This window comes from Aquila chrysaetos, chromosome 4 (assembly GCF_900496995.4).
Source record: "Aquila chrysaetos chrysaetos chromosome 4, bAquChr1.4, whole genome shotgun sequence".
In the NCBI taxonomy this organism is placed as follows: Eukaryota; Metazoa; Chordata; class Aves; order Accipitriformes; family Accipitridae; genus Aquila; species Aquila chrysaetos.
This window is the reverse complement of record NC_044007.1, coordinates 66,169,694-66,196,100: the sequence shown is the minus strand read 5'-3', so window position 1 is coordinate 66,196,100 and position 26,407 is coordinate 66,169,694. Positions and strand designations below refer to the sequence as shown.

The following is a 26,407-nucleotide window of genomic DNA, read 5'->3' as shown; positions in this document are numbered from 1 at the left end:
AGAATTTTGCCACACTGCAATTATCCCTTAGAAGGGCACCAAAACAAAACAAAAACAAACAAAAAAAAAACCCCACGACAATTCAGTTCCTGACCCTCACAGGTTACTTGGTTACTTCCACAACCCTTTGCTGGGACCTGATCCTGACAAGCACTGCAAAACTCCCCCAAGCATGGGCTCACGCTTCCATTCTCTTCAGCAGGCAATGCAGACACACAAGTCTTGTTGAGACAGGGGTCTACAAAGTGACACTGAGCAATTGTTTTACTTGGCTCTGCAGCCTCTGATCTAGTTTAAAAACTTCCCATTCCCTACAACCTCCTTTTTAATTGCGAATTGCACAACGGTTTATTTGTGCATTCTTCATACACATATAAAAGCCTCTGCCAAAACAAGTACTCCTAAAAAAAGCAGCTGGGTTAACTGAGGCAGACTGCACGATCTTTGAGAAATGAGGCTCATTAAGTACTTAACACTAGCCCAGTATAAGCCATTCATTCAAAACTCAGAGCACAGATTTCCATTACTGACTGAAATAAAAGATCCAAGAGACGGGGAAGGGGAGGGAGGAAATGCATTTGAACATTTCCATCTGCTTTTTCCTTCTCGGCACCACGAAGCCCGCTAGCTACAGCTCACAAGAGCTATTCCACTGCACTTTGATTTGATACCTGGCTTCTGTCTAGACTAACAGGTAAAACTGCCTTGCAGCAGCCTGAGTCTGCCCAGCTTACTCGCTGTCTGTCACTATGCTCATCACAGCAGCTCACTCAGGAAAACACAGCAATGGGCAGTTGCTCTCTAGCTAGAAAGTCTTTCCCCCTGCTCTTCTCCAGCCTCCAATAAAACATGAAAACCCACCACAAAGAGCTTGGTGTCTCAATGGCTAGTGTAACAAATAACAAAGGAAATTCCAGGGTAGAGAGAGGGTTCAAAGTTATCGCTGTGGGTTTATTCGTTCAAAACATCCATAGGTTGCTGCTCCCTCTCTCTCATTAGGGGCGGGGGGGGGGGGGGGGGGGGGGGGGATTACAAAGAAATCGGCACTTTTGGTTTTTTTAAACACAGGCAAGAGAAAAGCCACAAAAGCCAAGCATGGCTTTGACATTAGGTCGCTCCTTCGCAGTCATACAACTATGCACATTACCACCAATTCCGTAAGCATCTTTCCCTTGATACAGCATCCTGTGAATTATAAACCTGAGTGCCATACCTTGCTTGAAGGGACAGAGCATTCAGAAAGTGAAAAGCAGAAAGTGAATAGTTCTTCACCGAAAGAAACATAACAACCATTGTATCAAGTTTTCAAGGGATCAATGGACTTCCCTACAGAGGAAAACAAACCAAGTGAAGCGGCTTCTTCAGTGTAAAGATAAAACTGTCACAGAGCCCAGGGAATTTGGTTTAATCACTCACGTAGCTCAGCAGAAAAATTCTGACAGTGTATGACTTCTCAAAGTTAGTAGCAAACAACTTTCCAAATACATTTTTAAAAACTACTGACCTTTTAAATGGAAACTAGTTAACTTCTAGAGAAAGGATTATACTACATATTCCTCTGTATAAGGGAAGAGTTTCCAGACTGAGTCAAACTTTAATCCTGCCCAGCATTCAACAAGTCCTAAGTAAACAATCTTTTCTTACAAGATCATGAAGATTCAAGGTCAGTCAGTTTATTCAGTACACACACAGACAACTGAGAAGTGCAAAGAAATTAAACACTTGAAGACTGTTCAACATGGCCCTTCTCCATTCTCACCCCATGGCAAAGGCCATCCTGGCCATGTGACTATTGTCTTTTCCTTCTACTGAATTATGCAAATCAAGTTGGTAGTCTCCATCCCAGACATCTTGCATTTCAGGAATCAATCCCAAAACGAAACTGGGCCTAAGAAGTTAGAAAACCTCCAGTTTGTCCAGCAATTTAAGTAGCTCATATCCACTACTTAACTACAAAAGAGCTATTGCTCTTCCGTAAAAAGCTGCAGCATTGCTTTCAAGCTAGTTTCTTGGCAAAGATATCCCCTTCCCAGTCTGATCAGTCAAAACCAGATAAATACTGAGGGATAGTTCCCAAATCCTAACACACCGTCCTAAAGTCTGCTTTAAATCCGTAGATCTTTCCAACTCAGTCAAACCAGATGCTAATGTCACCAGTCACTATCTTCAAGATTTTTACTTTCAAGGATCTGACGTAGCCCCCACCAGACTCACGTTTTTCCTAAGAAGCATTCTTTCACATTAATTTAACAAGAACAGCTGCACTTGCATATTTTCAAGGTCATTTGAAAAATTAGCAGACCTGTAATACTATAAATATTTTTTCTGGTCCTTGCACACTGTGTATTTATTAAAATCTGTTAAATGCTTGTGTTGCCTCGCAATATGTTTTTTCCCTACTTAATAACAATAAATCTGCCTGCATGGAGTTTCACTTCAGTGAAGAGCTTTAGATCCCAGTTACAGGTGATACTCCCTAGAGTCAGAGGCTGAGACAATTCCCTTCTGATTGATTTTCCCTTTAATAACAAATACATTGCAATATACTTAGTATGCTATAATGTGCAAGCAAATTAACAGATATCAAAAAATATTAGCATTTGCAAAACAGAAGAATAGCCTACATTAGCATAGGAGAGAAATTTTTTAACTATAGATTGTTATTTATTTGTCCAAGTCGGTGGCTATGTCTGCCTCAAACTTTCCAGGATATCACAGCTCATCATACAGTTCAAGAACACTAAGTTGCCCTGCAAACACTTGTCCAGGAGAGCTCATTGCATGGAATTCACTGGGAAGCACCAAAACTACACTGCAGCCACTTACACAATCAGAGCACAGAGATGCTGTTGGAAGAAAAATATTTTTTAAGAAAGAGTTGGTTTGTCAAGCCCAACTCAAACTGCATTTTTGCTTGATATGTGTCTTCCCAGCTGGAAAGTGGAGACTTTCCAAAAGAGTCTGCCTTCTTATGAAAACAGACAGTTGCTGAAAGCTCCCAATACCATTTACGACTCCACGATTCAAGATCTTATTCTCCTGTCATTAAACCATCCCCCTCAGCCCATACAAATAATCACCTTTTGAATCTGGTGGGAAAAACAAAACACATTGATTTGATTTGTCTTGGTTTGGGTATGCAGGGGAAAACCCAAGGTACACACTTAGCATGAATGGGTGTAAGATGTTTTATGTGATGGCTACAGTAAATTGACAACCCCACTTGATTATCGGATGCTGACAGCTAGAGGTTTTTATACATCTGTACCTAAGTGATTAATTCTATGAAGTAATCATACTTATCGTTCACTCAGTTATCAATATACTGCTCAGAGCTTATGTTCAGGAATTTTTATTACCATTAAATCCAAAGAAATAAGCATGACAGCAGACACCACTGTCAATATGACCTGAGGTAACAGGTTTTTCCTTCTGGCTTTCTGTCACTAGAAGCTGCCATTATAAATGCTTGCATGATAGGTCCTAACTTTCTGATTCTTCACCCATAAACACAACAGCTAAAATGCAGTGTAATTTAGAGTTAATGTTATCCTCATGTACTCTGATATAACATTACGTGGTCAGACATCAGAAGCACCAAAAAACAATCCAAAAACAAACAAACAAAAAAAAGACATTTTATTTTCAAGTTTAGATTTGTTCACAATCATTCCGCAAAAACAACAAAAGGCAGAAAGAAGAAAAGCAGTAGAACCTCAGTAAAGCACAGTTTTTAGAGAGCAGAGCTAAGCCAACAACCACACACCGTTCTCAGCAAGCACCAACAGCCGTAGGCTAGCGTTCTCACACAAGTGCTCACTCCTTCCAGAAAGGTTTGAGAAAAAAAGTTTACTGAAAAAGCAGCCATAGAAATTATAGCAGGGCTTCATCCCTATGAGTCTTCACAGGAGACAAACATTAATATTCACACCAGAAATGCTTCCAGCATCCGCAAGTTTGGGTGTGGAAACAACATTCAAACAAATATCCAATAAGCCAGACTCAAGCCTCTGAACAGTGAGCTCTGCACATCTGCTTGAGATTTCCAAGGAATGGTGTCAAACCCACCTAGAAAACAAACATCATGGCATTTTTGTAGACACATAACCAGACAGAGGAGGTAAGGATACAAATTTATCCAATTATTTATTTATTGCAGATGACACACTTGGTTCCAATTAGCGCTCCCACAACTTCCATGGATTTTGCAGCACTAAAACAAAAAGGAAAGTTTGATTCTATGCCTTGGAAATGAAGCATTTTAGCAGATCCAGTGTTACTGAAAAGGAAGAGCTTTCACCTGATAATCGCACCTATGGCACTGAAACAGCATTCCTTAGTAGAAAGGGGCAGTGGTACATTTGGTGCTAAACCAGTACTGACTACACATCTACCAAGGGTCAGGGTCCTCAGCTGCACACTTATCCTGGAATCCAGCATCTCTCTTCTGAGGAGATACTATGACCCAGAAGGAACTATCCCAGCATTTCAACACGTAGTGGGGGACCAAGAGCCTACCAGCCAGAAGAAACTGGTTTCTGGTGCCCAGCTTGGTTTACAGCATTTTGAGGAGACCTGCACACCACCTGCCATGCCCATAGCCTACCCTACGGCTATTTCATGAGCTACAGGACTTGGGACTGACGTACAGCTGCCCTTTGGCCCAGTAAGAGCGAAGCTATGCAACAACCAAGATGATCACAGTTGAGACCAGTTTAAAACCTACAAGTTTGAGGCATGGGAAGGCTCAATTCCTTGGACTTCTTTACTAATAATGGCCATAAAAACATTTAGCCTGTAGATTGGTCAAGTTCCTCAAAGCCACTTGAGTTCCATCGCTTTCTTTTCAGCTTCTGTTCACCCAATTAGAGAAACACTAGTTGACCCCCTACTCTGAGAAAAAATTACGCCTTTCCTTCCAGGCCTTCTGTTGTGTGGAGGAGGACAAGGTTCACAGCTGCAGTCTGTCAAGCACAGAAAGCAAGAGGGAGGCTCACTCAACAGTCTGAGTAATTCCTCTGGCCTTGATCTCACTCTCCCTGGCCTTTCTTTGAAATATTCTTCAGACAGCCTCCCATCTGCTGCTTTGTTCTTTTCTAGGGGAAGAGCCAGCTCTTCCACTGTTAGCTATCTTGACAGCAAAACTGCTGTCCCAGGTCACTGCTGGTATTACACACAACTGCATGAGAAGTCCTGAGGCTACCTCTCTTGGCCCAAGAGGTGAATCTTACAGAAAAAGAACCTTACAGTCCCAAATTAGTTATTTTCAAAGCAAACAAATAAATACACACAGGTGAAGACTGAGCTAAAATCTACAATGGCCATATTTTCTAAGAAGAATCAGAAACAAAAAGCCTATATTTGGGAAGATACCCCTTTATCAAACCAACATCTAGTGGTTAACTCTGTTCTTCCCCCTTAGAGGAAAAACTGGTGTCCTGGATTAGTATCAGATATGTTTATAGCTCCCAAGTACTGGAATGCTCATCTAAGAAAGGATAAATAAAATATAATGTAACAAAAATGAGTCAGAACATGCTTAGTAAGAACTGAAAGACAAGCCAGTGCTTATACAAGCTAGAGCTTAAAAAGGAAGCCCAAAGCCTTGATTTGTTTGTTGTTCTCAAATGATCATAAAATTGAAAATCAATCAAAAAAACTAACACTGGATGTCTAAACTGAGTTACTTTAAAATTAAAACTTCAGAAAGCTTGAACCCTTGTAACTTATGTTAGAAAAGCATACCTTTCCGTTTCATGCTGTGTGTGTGTTCTTAATGGGGACTGCATACCAGCTACATTAATACAGAAGTACATATAATAACACACAGACTACATAGTACGAACAGTCATTTTTATGTAGACTTAATATTATCAGACCTCTAGAAACACTTTCAAACACATGAGATATTCTTGTTTCTGTTTTCAGTAGAAATCTGGAAAAATCTAGTACTTCATTTTTACATGACTACACGGCTTAAAGAACAGGACAGGTCTGGTCTGAAGAGCACTTCAGTGGAAAGTAGAAATGCATAGTATTTGCATTTAAAAAAAAATTAATAACCCTTTTAGGCTCTCAGTGGAGGTTCTTGGGTTCAGCCACAGTGAAAGGGATTTTATAGCACTTGTCAAGCAGAAAGCATGCGTTTAATAATGAATAAACTAAGCAGATAAAGCTACAAGAACTCAGCAGCACAGAAGGTGAACCAGGCTACAGTATTTCACAGCAAGTGTCGACAGAGTGTGCCCAGGCTGAAACAAATGGGCACTGCAGAATCCGCAGATGCCCTCACTGTCTGGGGAAAAACACATTTAGCAACTGAACAACATCTTGATGCAAGAGGCAGCATACTAGGCTCAGAAGATTTGATTTTATTGCCTCTTGTTTCAGTTACTCTACTGACCTTAAAATAAGAGCATAACATAATAATCTTTGAAATGTGTATAATCTATGTGTAAAATATTAGGCAATATGTAACAAACTGGCTCTTTAAGTCACAGACCTATCTAAAGCATCAGTTTGTGCAACATTATATGCACTGGTATACATTCATGGGAGGGGTAATTATTAAACACACTTAAAAGCTCAACATTTATTTTACGCATGAACTCTGCCTACAGGAATGGAAAAACATCAATATCCCCATTACAGATGCTTGAAAGCAACCTCACCACACAGGGGATAGTGATAACTGCAAACCACTACGAATTTTTACCTCCGTGTAATGCTAAAATCAGCTCAGGACAGATTTTCCATTACAGGGGTATTTAAAAAAGAAAAAAAAAAAATTAGAAAAGGAGTATTTTTCTTACCGTAGCAGCTTAACGCTACTGCCGGAGGCTGCTGTAACCCAGATACTAAATTTCCTCATGTCAATGCATCCACAATGCCCTAAGCATTAACCTAATGCCTAGTCCAACTGGCCTGCCTTCACTACCCACCAACAGATCCACTAATCCTCAGGCTTTGCAAGAAACTTCCAACAGGGCAATCCAAGCCACTCTTCACCCTGCCAAGTGTGGGGTCCAAAAGCCACCTGGGAGTGCTCTATACTTGGACCACAAGAGATTACAGCTAAGAAACCAAAATCAGGCTTTGGTCACATCTTAAATAGATACAGTTCAACATAACTGAACAGATGGGTTATTCAGGAAGCCTAAAAATGTAACAGATCAGTGTTTAATGGATTTCCACCACCCAAATTTAAATAACATGGCAAGACAAATTCTACCTGACCACATATTTTTTGTTTGTTCTCTCAGACAATGCCATCAGATTATCCAAAGGTCAATTGTGAAAACCTCTCTGCTCTCCAAGGTAGGGCCATCCGATACCCATGAACGTAAAGTCTTACTTACCCGACTTACTCAGTGTCCTTCAAGATACTAGGTGGTTAAGAACCACACTGTACCAAACAGCTCACATGGCTTCCCAAAGATGCATCTGGACCCTACAGATTTAAGGATTTTCTCAGCATATTTTATTGTAGTAAATCTTAATTCAGAGACCTCGACCTCAAGGCTAATGCACAGCTTGAAACAGTTTTGGGGCAGTGAGAAGCAATGTCCATACACTGTAACAAGTCTCTCATGTATTTTAAAACACTTCTGCAATTCTCCGTCAATTTGCTACATTCACCACAAGGGTATTCCTACAGAAACAAAACGTATGCAATCTGTGATACTACAACAACTTTTCTTTCAAAGGTAACTGCAGTGGCATAAATAAATAAATGTATGAAAATAACACCTTTTACCAAAGGATCTCAAATTACTTTACCAAGAACTAAAGCCCAGTGAGACTGGTGCAGTATTTATAACCAGTCCCTTTGCCTGGTCCATGGAAAATATACTTCAAGAGAACACAAAAACAGAAGAATAACTAAGGCAGCTTGCTTAATTCCTGCCAGGCTTCTGACTGAGAGTCTCATGTCTTTGCCAGCTCTTCCTCTTTATGTTCCAGGAAAAGCTGCTATTACCACTTCAGAAACAGTGACACAGGGAGGTGGAGAAAGTTATTCCTCCTCTTTTTGCCAGTTCTGTCAGGCTGCATATCCGCTTTTGCACAAGCTGAGGTTTTTTTTAGAAGTATTATCAAAAAAGCTAAAAAATTAGCAGTTCAAGATGACTTGGGAAAATATTTCTGAGGCTGGCCCTCACAGAATGCGTATGGTGAAACGGCTGGTGAGAGCAAGCAGTCCCTCTGATACAACTCCTTACTCTCATTCTTCGGTGCACTGAAAGAAGCAGTACAGCTACTGAATCCCTTCCTCCCAACATGTTCTGAAGTCGAGCAGTGCCGTGCAGATCTGTGCATCCGGCAAGAGAGAGGTCTAGCATTACAGAAGGAATTGTGCAAGCAGAAACACCTCCTCATCCAGCACAGCCCAGGCTCTTCCAGCTCCCCGGGGCTCTGGCACCTGAACAAGGTTACACAAGGAACAGCCACGCTGTGAACTCGCAACACACAGGCTACTCCGCAGCAAAGCTTTCCTTGCAGCACATCTCAAGGTACAAGCATGATAGCATTCCTCCTCTCGTTAGGATCTAAGCTACCCCGACACTACACTGCATTTACTCAGAGGCAGAGAGCGTTAGCACCCGGCAGCTCTGGCTCCCGAGCAGGCAGCACCTGGGAAGGCAGAGGAAAGGAGGTCCCTAGTGCTCTCTGTCAAGCACAATTCACTAACCCCTTCCACACAAGGTTAATGCTGCTCCTGGCTGAAAGGAGAGGCATCATCAGCACCATACGAATCACGAATCACGTCCCAGAGAGCAGTGTGGAAAACTGGAGCAGTTAGAGAGGTGAAAGGGGAGCCCGAGAAGCTGACTTGCCAATGTTGCCTTCAATTATGCATACGTCCTTTACGGCCAGCCTTGATTTCAAACAATTGTCTGCAATATTTTCTTTATGGTGACAGTAAACAGACCCTCCATAAAGCAAAAACAACATAAGGAATATTCTAAAATAAACAATGGAGATAAAAATAGAAAAATAAAACAGAAAAAATAGAAAAAATAAAATAGAAGAATAATGTATTTGGGGCGGACTTAACCACTCAGGCTGAACAAAGACCTACTAAAATTGCATTAAGGCTACATTGTGATAAATTAATACCATACAAAAACCTGCAGGATTTTAATTTCATACAATTTCACGCACATACAAACAACAGCAGATCCATCTAATGGTGTTACCGGAAATACTTTAAAAGGATAGCATTACACTGGAAATATCACATGAAACTAACTCATCTTTAGGTTTTGTATTTTTTGCTACATGTTTTCAAAATATTTAACAGGGAAAAATATATTTCCAAGGCTTACAATAAGCATTTACTAAGTTTAAGAAATCTTTGCCAGCTGACAAAGATCACAGTTTAATAATGAGAGGGCAAAAAGGCAATGTGTTTTCAGCGTTGGCATTAATCCTGCAACCACCTAAAATCTTCCCAATTTGAATGTGCAACTTTTAAGAGTTGAGACCTGCACATCTTACCATTTTTAGTAGTATTCAGTGCAGGCAAAAAACCAGCAACAGTTTACAACTGAAACAAAACATACATTTGTTGGGAAAATGGGGACACTAGTGTAAGAAGGGGTAGACTAAAAAGCAAACCCAAGTCCTGACAGTAATCTACACGCAAGGAGGTTTCCAGAGACTTGCTGAAGCAGAGAAGTTGGAAGGACAGCAAAGAGGGAGATGGAAAGGTAGGAAAGGGAGCATAAAGATACCCATAGTGTATGCAGGTATGCAACAATTGTACACAGCATACACCAACATGCTTCACAAAAAATGCAGGCATTTCAGCATCTTCTTGAGATGAGAGAACAGAAAGCCCAAAGCCCAAACACTGTGCTTTTCTGAGACTTCCAAGGTGCAGATGTGAACAGTACCACAGTCAAGAAAACTGCTCGTTACATGTAAAATCCATTTTTCATGTTACACTTCTTAAAATAATAACAACATAAAATACATATTTTAGATTTGAGATATGAATAAACTTACCAAGATGGCAGAAATTACACTCACCAATGCATTAGTACCTAACAAAGCTAGCATTTCTTCAGATATTTACTGGAAACATTGTAAACACCAGAAGAGAAGATCATCAGCTAAAGCCTGCTGCACTAAAAATCCAAGCATCTGTACTGACCTACCTTCACTGCTCCTGACCTAAGGCTCCTCAAGCTCTAAATTGGAGTAGAAGCTCAGATGCAGGGCTGTAAGAGGTATCGTTCTTAAGCACCAGGCTCAAGTGTTTGTTAAGAGATCAGACTCTGAAAGGCTTCCCCTTTATCAATAGTTTTGTATGAATAGTTTCGGTCTTGCTAATGGCCTTGAAGGCAGAGAGGGAGAAGCCTTTTCATTCAACGGTCGACCCTGAACAAACACAGCAGTGCCCTGTCTCCCAATTCAGATCAGGGTTAACAGCCATTCACTTCCCCTAATCAGATCTGAGTAGAAACTGCTCTGCAGCAGCTATGTCACCTTCTTGTTTTCCTCCCAGGCCCCAAGAATAAGTAGATATGCATAACTTAGCTCAAATCCTCAAAATTTCACGAAGCTCTACAAAAGCAGTGGTTTGTCAAAGTTTTAGGTACAAGGGAAGGATTGCTGTTCCATCGGAGAACTGAGGACGCGCTCAGAGAAGAGAGACATGTACCTGAAGTGCTTATTCCATAAAGACATGCCTCCGGCAAGCATCTTTCAAGCACTCAGGAGCACGAAATGGAAATGGCTTGCTCCGAGTGACCTCAGCCTCCTAAGCCCCGGCTATTAGACTGCTTCCCGACATCCCAACCACACCGCTGCCCACCTCACGCTGCTAACTGCCACTTTAACTGCAGAAAGGGAGAAAAAAATTAAATCTAGTTATCGAGCTATCTAAAAAGCACAGACAAACACCACTTAAAAAAGCAATGCAGGACAGAAATCCTAAGGGGAAAATAGACCCAGCCTCTCCCCTTCTGTATTCCATCTCCACGTACACACTTTCTGAAGCCCATCCTCCTGTCACACAGACCTTCTACTGCACGCAGGGATACAGCCAAGGGAATAAGCTGCACAACGTCCAGTATCCACAAGCCCAGCCCACAATTATTTTTTATTTTTTTTATAAAGGTCACTTTGCAAAGAAGATCCAGAAATATAACCTGCCCAGTTTCTATCCTGCAGACACCTTTGCATTAGCCTCACCAGGACACATGGCCCCTTTTCATTTGTATGTGTTCAGAGGGGCAAGTGCTGCCAGGATTCACTTGCGAAGCCCCCTGAAGAGTGACAGTAATATAACAATGAGCAAATACTGTTCGACTGAGGCAGGGAAGCCTTCCCCTTTGCTAAAACCCCACCTCCTATCCATCGCTCTCCCAGAAGCCACTGTCCTGGTCCCCATGGGGCCAGGCAACCACCTCTCCCACGCTCACCACCAGCGATGCGACTTCTTCTCCCAACTTCGTACCAACCAGCAGAAACTTGTTTCTGTTTGCTAATGTTAAAATCGCATCCCGCAGCTATTTGGACCTTATTCTGCTATGCCGACTCCCTAAGCCAGGGTAGCTCTTCCCTCACCCAGCAGGCCAATTAATTTGGTTGGGTCTGTTTCAGGAGTGTTGGGTTATCAGACTCTGGCTCTTGTAATTCAATTTTCATCATAATAGTTTGTCATCTTAAATGATCAAATTAGGGAAGCTATAATTAACAAAAAGATATCACTCGTGAGTTGCCACAGAGTGGGTGTTCCAGAAACAGGGAGAGATTAGACAGGAACAAGGGCAGAAATCAGCTTGGGGACTCTGGTAGCAGTACGAAGCACAGTTAGTGGTAGTTATATTTAAAGAATAATTTTAAATCCTGCGCCTGTAATTACTTTACACAGAACTAAATTACCACCACCACGAGAAAAAAAATGAAGCAGAATCGTAGGTGATCCAAATTAAGTATTTTAAGAATCAGACAAATCAGTGACGTTCACCAATTTTTCCACCACAACAATGGTTGGAGAGGGGCTCTGAGCAACAAGAAGCATTTTTCACAGTACGCTGCACGAACTTTTCAATTAGCAGCCCTTGCAGCCTTTCTCAAGCTTACTGTGTCCTCCTCCACATCACCTACAGTGAAGTGAACCACATTCCCCATGTGAGAAGTCTTTTCTTAGAATAAGTGTCTTCAGGCAGACAAAACAAGCTGTGAGAGAAAAAAAGAAAAGAAAAAAAACAAACATGGACAAGGTTTTTGCATTTATATTGTCTACCAAATAACACATATTCTGTTCCCTTCCAAGCCTTCTCTTCCTCGGAAAAAAAAAAAGGCGTCAGTGGAGAAGAGTGACTGAGACACAAAGTTGACCCTAATGCTCATTTTCTATTTTTTATTTCCAACTTTGGGGAAATTATATGTACTAGTCAGTCTTCTGCCACTTTTATGCACAGATTTCAATGCAAATCTTTGCTTAGGAAACCTCCATTCACAAATAATGGTGGCAGGGAGTCAGGCCCTCTAGAAACAAAAGTACATTAGCAAACCACTTTGGTACATTATATATTCAGCAAAAGAAGAGTGTGACAGTTTAAAAAAAAGATTTTTAATTGGGTTATGAAAAACTGACAGAAGGAAAGATCCCATGAACAATTCAGAGCCATAGTGGACTCCTGCCTCCCATCACTCCTTTTTTCCTGATAGCTGTTAGAGCTGCGAACAGAAAACCAGAAGCCACTAAGAGTGAGGTAATGTTTACACTTCCTCCTTCCAGAACACAGATAAGGATATATGGGCCCGCAGGTGGGTGTGCACATGCAAAGTACGAAACAGAACAAAGGCAGGTACTTTCAGGGCACGGAAAGACGAGCTACCTTTTCTTACCTTTCGTTACCTTTTCTTACCTTTCCCTACGTGTACCAGTTGCCCAAAAGCAAAGAAAGGGAGAGCAAGCAAGCTGCTCTTCTGATGTAATGGTTATACCATGCTCCCAAAGCATGCAAAGAATACACTATATTCTCAACGTGCAAGAAATCTTCTATGCTTCAACCGAGTGTCAAGAAAACATATAGCTCTGGGCAGAGCTGCACTCAAAAGGACACAAAAGTGCCAGGACTGTAGAAAATCTACATTTTGCCTGGGTAGCCAGGGAAAGAGAGGACTGTTTCAGTTTGGTCAAAGGCCAATTTAATTAAGCAAGCAGATTAGATCTTGCCCTTAATGCAGACAAACCTGAGGGAAAGGAGCCTCAGAGTTTATTTGTATTATTATTATTATGCTAAAAAGTGTGTCAACACCAATTTAAACACAAGACAAGGTTCCGTCTGCAACTGATGCTTTGAGTGTGGGAAATAAGGAAGGGGAAGAGGAAAAGAAAAACTGGAAGTAGGAATTTGAAGAGGAAATTGAAGAAAAAAACCTAATTCCCAACCCCACCAACCCAAAGAAGAGGGAAGCATTCCTCTCAGCCTGGTTAATTCCATGGATGGCCAGTTTCCCCTCCTAGAAGTGGAAACATCTCAACAAAGAGGATTTCAACATTCGCATGCACAATCACAGCACCAGAATGCAAAGTTTGTAAATCTTCCCACCAGTTAAAAGCAACCTTATAGAGATCAGTGTTTAATGTAAACGTAGATTTCAGTAAAACTTGCACATAAATTTTTTTTTTTTAAACAGTTCCTGTTTTGGGACTATATACAACTGCATGACTGGATTAATAAATTCTCTTTCCAGCTGTACTCTTATTATTTCAGTTTTCTGTAGCAATCTTATTGGCCACAATTCAATTGTTTTCTAAGAAGCGCCCTGTAAATGTATTAAAATACATTTTCATATATAATTTTTTTTTGATTACTCCATTTAGATTTCCTGACATGAGGGATGTACCAACACCTACTTCCTTTCATCTTCATAAACACACACTTAAGATATATGTCATAACAGTCAATGTTCTGGGCAGGGAAGAGGAAACACCGTTATTTTAAAAGAATGTCCATATATAACATCATTATCACACGCCAGCTGTCATGATATAATGTGCGAGATTGCACACATTTTATGTAAAACTAACCTTGGACAACCCTGTGAGCTTCATGCTCTTAGTGATTTAATACAAGCGTGTATTTTTTAAGGCAAGACATTTGCACCTAGGCAGATAGAAAAATTCATCTCTATTTGAACAGAATATCATGGATGGATCGAGACAAAAGATGAGCAATGGAAAACAAGCGCCAGAGCTTTCAATCCCAAAATAGTTTTGGCAGTGCAAAATATTACTGCCTCCACCCGGAGACTGCCACCCTTATAGCTGAACAGGCACAGCAGCTCATAGAAGCTTTTCTCAGCTGCTTCAGTACAGTCAGCCAGGTTGTTGAAGCAGTATTCAGAAGCCACATGGACAGTGCACAAGATGGCCATAATCGCTCCTTTAAAAGTAAATACAGATAGATTTCTTTAAATAGAATTTCAGTCTTTGTAAGTGAGTCTTTAGAAGCAGAACCTCAGAAATCTCAGACCATGTAGACAGAACAAATAGAAACCTATTTGACAGGAGTCAACTGAAAATTTTGTTTTAAAAGCCCATGGAAACATATGTCCCAAAGAAAGCGACAAGCACCTACAAACTACTCCCAGTGAATCCATGTTGGGCATACAGTACATTTTAAGGAGAGCCACCTGCCAAAGCAGCATTGTGATACTTTAACAAAGAGAACATAAATGAGCTGGGGCAGCAGCGTAACAGAGATTCCTCAATGGGATTTCCTAATAAAGTGCTGTTGGTCACTACATCACAGGACACTATTCTATGGCCTTAAGGTTAGGAAAACATTTAAAGAAAACCACACAAGAAAAAAAAAAAAAAAAAAAAAAAAAAAGACAACAACAAAGCAAAAAAAACCCAGACCAGCCATATAGAGAACACAGTCATTTGCAATATTTCCTCATCTTTAATGTCTAAAATAATATTATTTTGGAAGGGAAAACTAATCTCAAATGCAACTAGACTAGGAGTATTCTCTTTTATTAGTAGTAAAAAAACAAAAAGAAGAATCCTGAAATCTGGCCTGTCATGAACGGCTCCTGAAAACATCAGTATTGTATAAGGAGTTGGTCAGATGTATTTAACATATTGCCTTTATCTTACAATTTCAATTTCTCAATGATTGCTACTAATTACAATAAATCTGATAGGAAGAAACAGCAACGGGAAATATTCAGCAAAATGCTGTACAGATACCTTGGCTATTTTGAGGGGAAAAAAGCAGCACCACAAACACGGAAACTAAGAAGCCCTGTCTCCTACCGGGGTTTGTCCGCAGGTGATAATCTGATAATCACTGAGGCCTCTGAGTTAAAAAAAACAAGACAAAACACTGAAATCTTTCTCATGGTGAGGGCATTCTGCCTGATCCCTTATGGTGCCAAAAGGTAGGGCCCTCAGGGGAGGGAGTAGGTGTAAAGTTTCTCTTCTTTTTCTGACTGCCTTTCCTCCCTCCCCCCAAAACCGACTCTATTATCATTACAACTGAGACCTCGACATACCCATCAGCTTGGGCTGAAACTTGAGAGAAGGTCAGAAATTGTCAGCTAGAGGAGGAACACAGCAGCCACTCGGCATGATGTCTTAAGCCTTGTCCTCATAAGAAACCAGGTTTAAACAAAACAAACCCACAAAACCAAAGCAATCCTCGACCGATTACAAAACAGTGATGTCTTTATCTATTTTAACGCAGTAAGACTATTGCTGCGAGAACCACGCTGAAGCCAAACAAAGTGGGGTCTGCTCCTGCAGCAGCACTCTGCCTCTGGCAGAAGGCCATGTGGAGCCAGCTAGGGCTGCCTGCCCAAGGGCTCTGCCAGAGTTTGGCTGCCTGCACCCGACATGGCACAGGTATGTGACCCAAAAAGCTGGGAGAAGCCTTGACCAGGGCTCCCCATATTGCTCTGGAGCTCCGGCACTGGGCCCCGGCCTGAGCAAAACTTTGGCACCCAAAGCTGAGATCCTAAAGCACCTTAAGGCAATCATGGACTTTATCCACCAATTTCACCAGTTTAACATCGGGACCTTATTTCAAGCAACACCAGGGTTTTTGCACTGTTTTTTCTTTCATCTCAGATTCCAATTTCCATCTTAATTATCAGAGGAATTTCCTATAGCAGAGTGACTTCAGTCGATGGTTACATCCATATTCGAGTACTCTGCACCTTGAATACACTGTGAACAACAGGGCCAGAGGTCAACTGTTTTTATAGTTACCTGCCAAGTGCAGTCATTTTTAAATAATCTCCCTTTCTCGAAGTGGTACTGATTTTGCTGGATTTTCCTAGGAAGGAAGGATGAGAGATCATTTAATTAACACACAGGTGTGGGTGCCAGGGCTCAGTGCCAACCTCTACGATCAACCTTCTCTAAAACCTTGAGCACATTCCACCATGGCTCTGGGGTTAGCTAGACTGAAAGCAACTGGTATTTTCTCCTTACTAAGTGCTGGACCCAATGCATGCTACCTAGTTTGCCTGTAAATACCCAACGACTAAAAATTTAAACCAAAATCACAAAACAATTCATTGCCACACGTGAGCTCAAGAGACCATGCTCAGCAGATTAACATTTCAAAACTAAACTCTCAGGAGTAGAGGAGGGCTGGCACGAAGGTTGCCCACGCAATCACATTTGAGGCCTCTGGTGCATACACTTAAGGATATAGTCTTTAATTACTGAATTGCTTTTGCCGCCAACACTTCATTCAGCATTCAGTTTGACATGCTCACCCAAGGCATAGCAATTCAGCATTCAGTTTTACCCGCCCTGGTCAGAATGCGGCCATGTGCATTATTTTCTGAATACTGTTAAGTCCCAGCTTGGAATACAAAGATTGTTAATTTTGTTGGCAGCTTTCCTGTGGCATTTAGTATTAAGCACCTACATATTTCTGAAGCAAGGTTATTTATTTTCAGCATCACTCTTTTGAGGAGAGGAGGGTGTATGTCCTTTACTTCACAGGTAAGAAGTGAGACTGTGTAGACACAGTAAGGCTAGAAAGTCTCCACTAATTTGAGGTACCCAACTTAAGGTGTCACTGGTGTAATTTTTTTTTTTTTTTTTTCAGAGCACTCTGCATTTCAGAGAACTCTGCATCCTCAAAAGGAACCACAGTCTCCACTGGCCTCTGCCAGAGCAGACAACATTCAGCACTTCTGCAAAAAGACCTCAGGTAAAGATACACACATGCAGTTAGAGAAACATTGTAAAAAACTGCCATTGGTGATTTGTACAGCTTCACACAGGGCAGTTTTCTGTGGCGGAAGAAAACACAAAATCCAACACCAGCAGTCAACAGTGAATTTCTCTAACCATGAAAACATTCTCTTTTTTTTTTTTTTCCAATATAAGTTCCCGGCATTTTTGCATCAAAGAACAAATGGCTCTACCAGACAACACTCCCTTCAGCAATTCATCCCCTTGAAAGACTTACCCTGTGCACTGAAGACAACATGCACACACACAAGAAGCGCTGAATACCTTGTGAACCCCTTAAACAGGTTCCCTCCCTTTCAGTACCTCTTCAGACATAAAAGGTTAACGCCCCCCACCTGAGAGTTTAGGAGATTAAAGAGAGAAAAACATCTGAGTCATCACATTTAGGCATTTTACTGCCTAGTAGTACATCCCTCAGAAACTTCACTGACAATTCAAAGCTTGACATACTTTTGGTCCCATCAAATTGGAAAAGTATTTCAGTATTTGCACAATGTATTTCACTATTGATAAGAGTAATGATTCTTTGTAAGTCAAAAAGTCAATCAAGTGTTACTGCTTCAGTGAAACTGTCAGACTTCCCTATAAACATGGCTTTCAAATAAATAGAGACGATCAATCAACATTCACATACTCAACCTATTTCCAGTACAGAAACAGAAGCTGTAAACCCAGGAGCTACATATAACATGGGTAGATATTATGCAGAAAATATTTCAAATTCCTTAAGCAGCTGCTCTCACTGAAAAGTAGACCATTATACACAGTCTTACTGCCCAGGGATAAGCAACATGTACTTTATGAAGATAATTCAGAACTGATTAATAAGTTGCGGTTTTTAAAGACAAAATAGAATATCTGCATGGGGAATGTACCCAAAATCTCTACAACAGTTTTGGCAATGAAACTTTCAAAAATGCAACAGCATTTTTACTGACACAAAGCACCAAATATCTTGCAAAATACTACAGCAGCACTGTACTTATTTGTGTTTGTGACTCTAGTTCTCCTGATAGAGATGCATCAAAAGAACAAAGAAATACAGTTCCATCTCTTTTCGAATATCCAAGTATTCAAGATAGTACACAAGCATGCCAGCTCATTACCACAGCCGCCTTCTTATCAAGAGAGGCCAGCAAAACTATTCTTGAGAAAACAGGAAAGCATACTTAAGTAAGATTAATTTGACACTTTCCTCCACTACAGTTTTAGGAATGACAATGGAGGATCCCACACATTAAGCATTTCTTTTAAAATGCAGATGTATGACTTAACAGAGAATACTAAGAAGTACAAATAGTTATTTGAGTTCAAAAAGCACAACAGTTTTACTGTTACTCTTCACTGCATAACAGCTTCAGAAGAATCCAAAAAAAGGTAAGTAATTCTACATGCTTCATTTTGCATTTCTTGTCCACTCAAAATTCCTACGGATTTAAACTGGAAACCTAACCAGCAAAGGCAGCAAATTATTTTAGAACAGGTTCTGATAATAGCTTGGTTTAGCATCAGTCCGCAACACAATACCGTAAAGTCTGAAGAATAACGCAGTGATAAACACGTGTGTACATGTGCACGCCTGCACATCAACTTGCTGTGCAGGCTAGCAAGAAAGTAGGAAAACAAGTGATACGTGTATCTTACGGCACCCACAAAGTTCAAAGAATCCTTCCAGAGGAGAATGAATGCCTTCTCAAAAGATACTGGCTCTTCCTTCACGTATGTAATCAGAGTCATTCTATCGTACTTACCAATATTTTGTTATCCACTTTATCTCCCTTGGTTTCCAGCTTTACTTTCTTCTTGACCGAAATTTTGATTTTCCTTCCAATAACATCCCTGACACTTTCTGAAATAAAAGAAAATACCTTAATTAAATACCTTCAGTGTCAACATGAGAAGGAAACAGACACCACTGTCAAGTTTTCAGGAAGACTCAGAGCTGTGCTGTTCAACCGCTTGCACTCATGTAAGTCTCATGCACATGCACCAGTACTAAACACAACCTAACACAAGTACAACTTTTGTAAGTATGTAATCTACACAATAATCCTATCATAGTAGACATAAATTATCAATTTCATACACCAGGATTCTAAACATAATTTGCTATTTCTTTCCAGCACTACTTACACATCAAAAGCATTCCCAAGACAAGCCCCAGCACTGCTTAGCTCTACTCTGGGAAAATACAACAAATTCCTCACTTGCTATTAATTGTAGCTGAAAAGCTTGCTGAAGCAAATTAGCTTCTTGCATTGCAAAAATTTTAGCCCGCTGTCGTCAATATCAAGGAGGCTGTATGGGTCAGATAATGGAAAAGCAAACATTTGCACATTTTGCACCCTGCGCATTTAAGTTGCAAAGCAAACCAAGCAGACTTCCAGATACTAACACCTGACAGCCATGCAGCGGATGCTATGGAAGGCAACACTGGTCTCAGTCCAAGTCCCAACGACAACGTAGCCACCTCACAGTGCCAACACAAAGTTACATTAATTGCCATGTTTTAATACGTATGTGCATACACATGTCTACACGGTCTCTGCCAAGTACCAAATGAACCAGCCTTTCCCCTAAACGTTTGCACCCTAGCCTGAAGGGAACGTATACACAGGGAACTGTCAGAAAGCTTACACAACTACTGACACTGATGTAATTGGGAGATAACAGAGGAGTTTATCTAGAAGAGCCAATTTGGCACCTTCCGTAAGTTTCACTCCCTAGCCCCCACAGAAAAGGAACAAGAAAGAAATCTTTTAAACACATTAGCATATTTCCAGCACTACAACTGGCATCTGTAAAAGGTAAGTCTCCGCCCTCCCCAGACACACACACTTTGCCCTCATGCACACTCAAGTTTAAAGGCTAAAATTGAAGGTAAGGGGCTCTTCCTAAAGCTTTTAATTATAGTGCTCTGTATAGCACTTTTCTGCACAATTTTCATCCGGTAGTCAGAATGCATTAGTGCAAACAACACACCATTTATCAAGCCTGGACGTTTAGCCCAGGCCACAGCGTTCTGCCTGCAGGGCAGGAGGGTGCGCGAGTCAGAAACGCGCCTGGTCGGAGCAACTCTCCACCAGAAAGAGCTCTTTCTGCAGAATCGGCATGTTTTCCCCAGGAATTTTAATTTTCCTATCAGGAAACAAAAGATCCTCGGTAGCAGTGGCTTGCCCGGCGAGAAGCCTGCCCCAAGCCGCGGCAGCCCCGTGGCAGACGGCCAGCGCGGCCAGCTTCCCGGGCAACCGCTTGGTCAGGAGCCAGGCTGCAAGTCAGGTAAGCAAAGCCTGGGGGAAAGTTCAGCCCCGTCCTCCTGATCGGAACTGTCTTCCCAAGGCTTCCTCTCCATGCCGTAATGCCTAATTCTGGTCTTTCTATCCCTGCTTGGGAATCCAGAAGCAAGCTGACCACACAGTCTTTTTCATAAAGTCCTACCACCTCGCAGAAGGAAAGGTATTGCTGCTGTCTCTGCTACTTTACCTCCACCCACAGCCTCTGCCTTTTGGTTTCTCCTCTCCCACAAGCAACGCCGAGTGCCCACATCTAGCAAGGGATTTCCTCCCGAGGCGCCAGCGTGGCGAGACCCGCTTCCCTTTGCTGTCCCACGGGTCCCACACGGCAGCAGTGGGCGCGACTGCAAGCCCTCAGCTCCAGCGCTCTTACTTCAACAAGACTTAGGGAGAGAAAGGGCTTGGGACCCAAGACTCCTCCGCAGAGCGTCGGGATGCCAGCTCCCTCCAAGGCTCCATCTTCCAGAAAGGGCTTAGAAACGCTTCTTCAAAGAGGTAAGATACAGATTTCATATATTCCCCATGTGACTCAGGACACTTCCTTACACATTGGGTAGCAAGTGGACTCGCGAAGTAGTTTTTCGGACTCGGAGATGGAAACGTAATGTTAAGGCTCATATTTTAAAGCGCTCATCCACCTCTAATGCTGGCGACTTCAGACACCCGCGCCTCGTGGAGCGGACCCAGGTAAGCCAACAGCAAGAGAGGGTTTTTTGAAGACTATGACCTATGAGACCCAACAAAGGTCACACAGGAAGTGAGTAACAGAACAAAAACCACAGCTCAAACACTCCTACCCCCAGTTTAATCTCCACGCTCCAATCACTAAGGATTAAGGCACATCCTTTCATCCTATTCTCAAAACACAGGGTTACCACAAAAAGCCATTTAAAAGGTTAAATTTTAACAAACGCCAAAACACTGCCAGAAATCAAACCAATCTACACAAACAGATCCACACGTCTCAGAAGAGCCCTTGACAAGGCAAGTTGGGTGGGTGCAGGGCACCAAGACTCGGGGGTAATTCTTAAAATTGCCCAAAGCCACCAGAGGAGGGGATGTGTGAAGATGCTCACTTTGTTCTTCCCCGTAATATGCACGACACCTCATCTACGACACAGAGTACAGCGCAGATCCACAGTGAGTAAGAAGTACCATGTATTAGAGCACCTCAAGCATGCCTGGCCATTTTAAAAAAGAAAAAAGTTTATGGCTTTGACCGTTGCTACTCCTAGCACACTTCCCAGCCGATCACTTCTTAGTAGTAAGATATAGACTAAAGCAAACCACATGGTTTGCACACTAAAGGGACTGCAAAAGAGCTATTTTGTCTATACAGAAGAAAATTCTGTGACAGCTGCAACCATCCATCCAGATTTTTACCAATATTTTATGAATGCTAAAAGCAGTTACCACCGATAGCACTGACTGACGAAATTGAAGGAAATGCAACAGTGTAAATGAACTAAGTAAGGTTTGAAGCTCTGTATTTAACGCAACATGTACCTTGTTGCCTGACAAATTTCTATTTCCATCTGTCGTTAAGGCAACACTTTAAATTATTCTAATGTCGGCGAGATCCTTAGACCTCTCTTCAACAGGCAAAACTGCAAGTAAAACCAAAGGAAGTCTGGCCTGAGCAAGGTGGCTGAGGACCAGGCCTAGAGCATCAGACCTGTTACCCCCAAATGACACGGGTTACCAACGCACCGCCTTAATGATCCATTTATCGACAGCTCCCCAATACCGATGGCAGCATCTTCAGGGTCCTTACCATCACCTACGATTTCCTAAGCGTATACCACGCAACACGGGGGCTTGCCTGCATGCGGCCATAAAACTTTAATTACAAATACCCTCGCTCCCTCGTACGTACATAGGAAAATGAGTCTTAAACTACGCAAAGCCCGGGGGGGGGAAATAATAAATAACGACCTGAGCCGCAGCTCGGGACCTCAGCCCGCGCCGTCACGGCTGAGCCGCTCGGAGGACCTGCCCCGGCCGGGCGGCGGTGCGGGTGTCCCGGGGCAGTTTCACCGCGGGTCCGCCAGCCCCCGCAGGCCCCCGAAAAATCCCCCCCCACCCCCCGGCCCTGCCCGCCGGCAGACCCCTCCGGACGGCTGGCACAGCGGGCGCCGGGCCGGGGCCGCCTGTCACCGCCCGCCGCGGGGCCGGGGCCGGGACCGGGGCGGGGGGGACACGACCGCGGAGGAGCCCCGGGCTGCCCGGGGACGGTGAGACGGGTACAGCCCCTGCCCGCGCCCGCCGCCCCAGGCCCGCAGCCCCCGCCCGCCCGTTCCCCGCCCGCAGCAGCGGGGCCAAGCGCCGGCGGCGCGGCGTCACCGCCCCCTCAAGAGTCTCCCCGACACCCCGCCGAGCCCCCTCGGCTCCCCCAGCCGGCCCCCACGGAGCTCCCCCCGGCTCCACAGACACCCCCCCCCGGCCCCTCGTCGCCGCGGTCCCCTCCGGGTGTTCCCTCCGCTCCCCCCTCCACAGGCAGCGCCGCAGCCCGGGGTCGCGCCCGGCAGCCTCTAAACTTGCCCCCCGCCCCCGCAACACCTTCCCCCGGGACACCCCCCCCCCCCCCCCAACGCCGCTGCCGTACCCCGTCCCTTACCGATCAACTCTTTGGGGACGTCGGAGCTCTCCTCGGCCATGGTGGCGCTGCCCGGCGCCCGGGGGTGCCCGGCGGCGGGGCTGCTTCAGCGGCGCGCCGTCCCTCCGCCAGGCGAGGCGGGCATGCAACCAGCGGGGCGGGGGAGGAGGGCCGGCCGTGCCGCCTCTCTGTGGTGCGGGTGTGCGGCGGGGAGGGCGGACGGAGGGAAGGGGGCTTCTCCCCGCCCGGCGGAGCCCGCTCCCTCCGCGCTTACATGACGCCCCCGGCAGCCGGCGCGGCCAGGAGCGGCATTTCCAGGGGAGGAACGGCCCGCAGGCAGCCGTCAGGCGCTGGGGGCCGGGGCTGACGGCGGCCCCCGCGCCGGATCCCTCCTTCCCCCTCCTCACACGGCCGGCCCCTCCGCGCCGCCCGGCTCCCCCCGCCCGGCACCGGCGGCTCAGGCGCGGGCGGGAGGAGGAGGACGAGGAGGACGAGGAGGCGGCGGCGGCTGCTGCTGCCCCCGCCCCGGGAGGGCCGGCGCCCTCACCCCGGCCCGGCCTCCTCACCTCGCGAGAGCCGCCCGCCCGCCCGCGCCCACCGAGCACCCGGCGGCAGAGGAGGAGGAGGAGGTGGCGGCGTCGGCCGGGAGCATCGCCCTCAGGAAGCCATCGCGCCCGCCCCGCCGCGGAGACGGAGAGGGAGGAGGAGGAGGAGGAGGGCAGCGGGCTGGGAAATTGAGCGCGGGGAGGCCGGCCCCTCCTTCGCCCGATCAGCCCCCGGCGCTGCGGCGGGCCCGGGAGGGCGGCGGCGGCGGGGGCCATCTGCCGGCGGCCGCGAGCGGCGCGGCTGGCCCGGCCCCGGCCCCGGCCCCGGCCCCGGCCCCCGCAGGCCTCGGCCGCCGGCGAGGTCTCTGGTAGCAGCACCGGCCCTCCTCGACAGACACTGCTGCCCTTCGCAGATGCACCTTCAGGCTTTTGCACCGCGGGAATTCTCTCTCCTCTGGGTTCGTGTCGTTAGAAAAGGTGTGTGGTGCGAAGGGGGTGGTTGTCATCGTCACGTCAGTCCTCGCCGCCTGGGAAAGGGATTGCCCAGGCTGGATCGCTTCAAGCCCTGGAAGAGGGTAACCTTCGATCCAGAACTCATCTGCCTCTCCCTCACTCCCCCACCTTATCTCCATAGGGAAGGCAGCCGCTTCAGCACCTGTTCTGAGATAACGCCCTCGCTGGAGATTGCTTAGCAAACTCCTCGTGCGAGGAGAGGCACGTCTCTGAGCTTGTGCTAGGTTGAAGGGCACCGAACGTGCCTTCTTTCCCAGGACCCAAGAAAAATCCACAAATCGCAGCGTTTTGCTTGTTGCACTTTACTGCTGAGAATTTTTGTCGTGCGTAACAGCCACATTATAGAAACGCAGCACGTGAGCTGCCTAATTGCGCCTGTAAAAATAAAGACAGAAAGAGGCTTATTGGAGGAGAGCGAAGGAGGAGGCTCGGCAGCTCTGGAAATCCTTCGGCTTGCTTCTGGTAGCGATGCCTAGTTTCAATGAAAGGATCATTTTCACTGCAGCAGGACTGTGATTGGTCGCCCTCCATCCTAAAGGGGTGGATTACTGCATAAACCTCACATCTCAAGTACTCTACAAGTGAGTGACGGATCTGGGAGATCAAAGTCATTTTTGTCTAATTAAAAAACCTGAAATGCGTTCAGTGAGAGCAACAGCATAAATCCAAGAAGAGTTGTTTTGCTGGTGCAGTACCATACTGCTGCGCTCTGTGTCTCGGGGCCTACTGCATACCTTGGTCTTCAGAAGAAACATGAGTAGCAGTTTGAAATTGGTGGGACCCGTCAAGCAATTTTATAATGATACCCCATGGCACCAACCAGCTCTCTAAATAATGTCAGTGATGGTTTTACCAATACAGAAATACAGACAGGGTTACTACAGAAATGGCTACAATTCGCTCTCTTTCCAGTTTGCTGTTTACATGTAACAAATAAGGTTGTCCTTTAAAGAAAATAAACAAAAAGTGAATATACTAGTAAAAGAGTAGAGTAAAGAAGCTGTGTGCTTTTAATATATAGCAATGTCAATCAAATCTTACCTGGATATGTCTGTGTATATATATAGAATGCACTGTATTCCTTTTCCATTGACTGTCTTCTGCTCCCTCTTCCTCACTGTATCTGCATCCTTTTCTGAGGTATGCAGAATACCTGCTGACCTCTTCCTTGCCTTCCTGCCAATCTTTCCTCGCAGCTCAGCAGAAAACTGTGTTTCTTGCTTGCTGTATACACACAAGCTTACTTCCACAAGAAACACGGGCATCTTTTGACAGGAAATGAAAAAAGAATTGAGAAGTTCACATCTTTTCTAATACCCAGGAGGGAAAAATCAGATCATTATGTCTGCATAAGAGGCTGTGTGATTTCATGCAGTTACTTCTGCACTGAGTGTAATGCCCTGTGTTCAGCTAAAACTTCCAGAAAGACACCTTCTCTTCCATCACTACTCACCCGCTCTGCAAAACATGTACATTTTGGATCTATGACCGCTTATACACAAAGCATGACAGTTTCTCAAGCCGCACTAAGCCACTGCCTCTTTTCTGTCTGAAACAGTATTTGAAGCATGGACCTTGCTTCCTTGGCTGCTGCCAGACAACCGCAGGCCTCTCAGCATGCATCAGCTGCAAAAATGATGTGTTCCTTCCAGGCCTGCCTGCCTGCCTGCAGCATTCTGCTGGGATGCTGCTAGCACCTCCTCCTTCGCAGCTTCCTACCACACGAGCTGGCCAGCCCGGCGAGCCCAGGATGTGTAAAGGAAAAAAAAAAAGAACGATGGCAGCAGGAAGGGCTGTTTTGTTTTGTTTTGGTTTTTAATCACTAGCACTATAGGCTAATGAAGTAGCACTGCCAAGGCTGCTGTATAATTCCTGCTTTGGCTCCTAGGAGACTGGACCTGGTTCAAGGTAGGGGAGGTACAGACTAAACCCAGGTGGATTAGTGCTCCCAAAGCCAGGTTCAATCACCAAAATGCATAATTTCCCATTCCTTATTCCCTGGACAGGAGGCAGAACATGATTGCCCAGGAAGGCTGCTGCTTCCTGCTCCTCGAACTACAGCAATGCCTAGATATTGGCGCTATCACAACATCAGTCTGGCCTGGGAAGAAAAGGATGTTTCCAATCCCAAGGGTTCACCTCCCAGCACAGAGAGGACTGGACCACCTTCCCAGGGATCTCAAACAGTCAACTCCCAGAGCCTCCCGGACGGAGACTC

At 44.6% G+C, this 26,407-nt stretch overlaps 2 protein-coding genes across 11 annotated transcripts in view; one reads left to right on the top strand and one right to left on the bottom strand.

Annotated features, from left to right (window-relative positions):
* CARMIL1 (capping protein regulator and myosin 1 linker 1) overlaps positions 1-23,556 on the bottom strand; it is a 196,272-nt gene extending 172,716 nt beyond the window's left edge. For 4 of the 10 annotated variants that reach the window (XR_003923014.2, XM_030011763.2, XM_030011762.2 and 1 more), the window contains exons 1-2: positions 23,153-23,551; positions 18,994-19,091 (exon numbers count right to left, since the gene is read on the bottom strand). Coding sequence is in view for 9 of the 10 variants with exons in the window: in XM_030011763.2 (XP_029867623.1) it covers positions 18,994-19,091; positions 23,153-23,192 (138 nt within the window). In the remaining variant the exon portion in view is untranslated. Of the gene's footprint in view, positions 1-17,459; positions 17,496-18,993; positions 19,092-23,152 lie in introns of those variants that run through there. The other 6 variants (XM_030011767.2, XM_041122836.1, XM_030011770.2 and 3 more) reach the window with 5 other exon arrangements.
* LOC115340315 (translation initiation factor IF-2-like) lies at positions 23,381-25,224 on the top strand. The gene is made up of 2 exons (XM_030011771.1): positions 23,381-23,482; positions 23,514-25,224. Exons 1-2 carry the CDS (start codon positions 23,406-23,408, stop codon positions 24,046-24,048), a joined length of 612 nt encoding a protein of 203 aa, XP_029867631.1. The 5' UTR covers positions 23,381-23,405; the 3' UTR covers positions 24,049-25,224.
* Positions 25,225-26,407: the final 1,183 nt, after the last annotated feature.